Source organism: Hippocampus comes, unplaced genomic scaffold (assembly GCF_001891065.2).
Source record: "Hippocampus comes isolate QL1 unplaced genomic scaffold, H_comes_QL1_v1.1 C16968932, whole genome shotgun sequence".
In the NCBI taxonomy this organism is placed as follows: domain Eukaryota; kingdom Metazoa; phylum Chordata; class Actinopteri; order Syngnathiformes; family Syngnathidae; genus Hippocampus; species Hippocampus comes.
Window position 1 is genome coordinate 1 of NW_017841496.1, and position 1,454 is coordinate 1,454.

Here is a 1,454-nt window from a genome sequence, read left to right on the forward strand (position 1 = left end):
TTCAATTAAGTGCAATATAAATATAGATAAGGTGGGTGTACTCTTTACAATTGTTTTTCACCTCATTTTATTTATTTATTTTTTTTTATTTGATTGACAGCTGGAGGTCCGCAACGGTTGAATATTTTGAATCACAGTGTGACGTGACGTGTGGATTTTTCTTGTCTTTATTTATTTATTTATTTTAATTGAGGTTGCAATTGACTGAGACAGATTGACATTGATGTGCAAGGACAGTGCCGCCGTGACGGAGAAAGTTTGGACCTTCCGTCCGGATGGGGAACAGCGCTCTCAAGTCCCACCTGGAGACTTCCCAGAAGACGGGAGTATTCCAGCTCACTGGAAAAGGACTTCCGGAGGTGAGACATGTCTGGTACCAGCGTGTTTGGGTACCATTTTAGTTTGACGGTCTGCATTTTGAAGTATGGTTTGGATTCTACTGTCATCGTGTTCTAATACTGTCCAGGCTCAGCAAGTTGTTGTATTATATACTGTATCTGTTTTCAGGTACAGTCAGCATGTACGTGTTTCACAGTAGTACCACCTAGAGCCACATAATTTGTATGTTCCGGTTCCATGTTGTCTTTGACGGTCAGCATGTCCTGGTACCTTATTGTCTTCAGTTTCCCGAGGAACTGCAGCGGCTTACGGCAAACCTCCGAACCGTGGACCTGTCTGACAACAAGTTGGAGTCGCTTCCTCCTTCCATTGGAAACTATGCGCAGCTCCGGAGTTTGACCCTCAACGCCAACAGGCTGGGTGAGTGCAAATCGTCACGATCCAAAGGTCAGTGGCGCTGAAACGAGGCATCAAACTCTTCAACGCTCACGTGGGGTTGCTTTTTGGTCCTCAGGCGGACTCCCCGACGAGATCGGGAAGCTGAAGAAACTGGAGACTCTTAGTCTGAGTTCCAACCGGATCCAGCATCTCCCGCCCACCATGGACCAGCTCAAGGCCCTGCGGACCCTCATCCTGGCTGGGAACCGCATCTCGGAGTTCCCTACCGGACTCGGAGGCCTGAGACACCTGGATCTGCTGGACTTGTCCCGCAACCAGATTCAGAGCGTGCCGCCAGAGGTGTCAGAGTTACAAGTCATTGAGATCAACCTCAACCAGAACCAGGTACCAAACAATTAGCCCGGTCCAAAAAGAACCCCAACCCATTACCAAATCATAAGATCGACCCGGCAAGAGCCGCAACCCGATAACATACGACAAACCCGATTCCAATCACGTCGGGATGTCGCGCATTTGAGGGCTGCAACAGGTTCCCCCAAAAAACTGGAGCAGGGTCTTGTTTCCCACTTTGTGATATCACCTTTTCTTTGAGCAGCGTTTCGGAAGGGAGGAGACAAACCGCTGAAGCTTTGCGGGTGGTCTTCGTTCCCATTCTGGCTTGATCTTCATCCCTGCAACAGTCCGGGCTCTCGTATGTGACGCTTTGTAATGCGCCA

At 48.9% G+C, this 1,454-nt stretch overlaps 1 protein-coding gene across 1 annotated transcript; it reads left to right on the top strand.

The window, feature by feature from the left end:
- Positions 1 to 193: 193 nt before the first annotated feature.
- On the top strand, positions 194 to 1,448 carry LOC109509615 (leucine-rich repeat-containing protein 57-like). The gene is made up of 3 exons (XM_019859444.1): positions 194 to 359; positions 624 to 759; positions 854 to 1,448. The coding sequence occupies exons 1-3, from the start codon at positions 276 to 278 to the stop codon at positions 1,135 to 1,137; spliced, it is 504 nt and encodes a 167-aa protein (XP_019715003.1). The 5' UTR covers positions 194 to 275; the 3' UTR covers positions 1,138 to 1,448.
- The last annotated feature ends 6 nt before the right edge of the window (positions 1,449 to 1,454 follow it).

Excerpts from the sequence above, each read along its gene's own strand:
- LOC109509615 (XM_019859444.1), top strand. The coding sequence starts at position 276 with ATGGGGAACAGCGCTCTCAAGTCCCACCTGGAGACTTCCCAGAAGACG. Across the intron at positions 360-623 it reads CTGGAAAAGGACTTCCGGAG|TTTCCCGAGGAACTGCAGCG; the intron begins GTGAGACATGTC and ends TATTGTCTTCAG. Across the intron at positions 760-853 it reads CCTCAACGCCAACAGGCTGG|GCGGACTCCCCGACGAGATC; the intron begins GTGAGTGCAAAT and ends TTTGGTCCTCAG.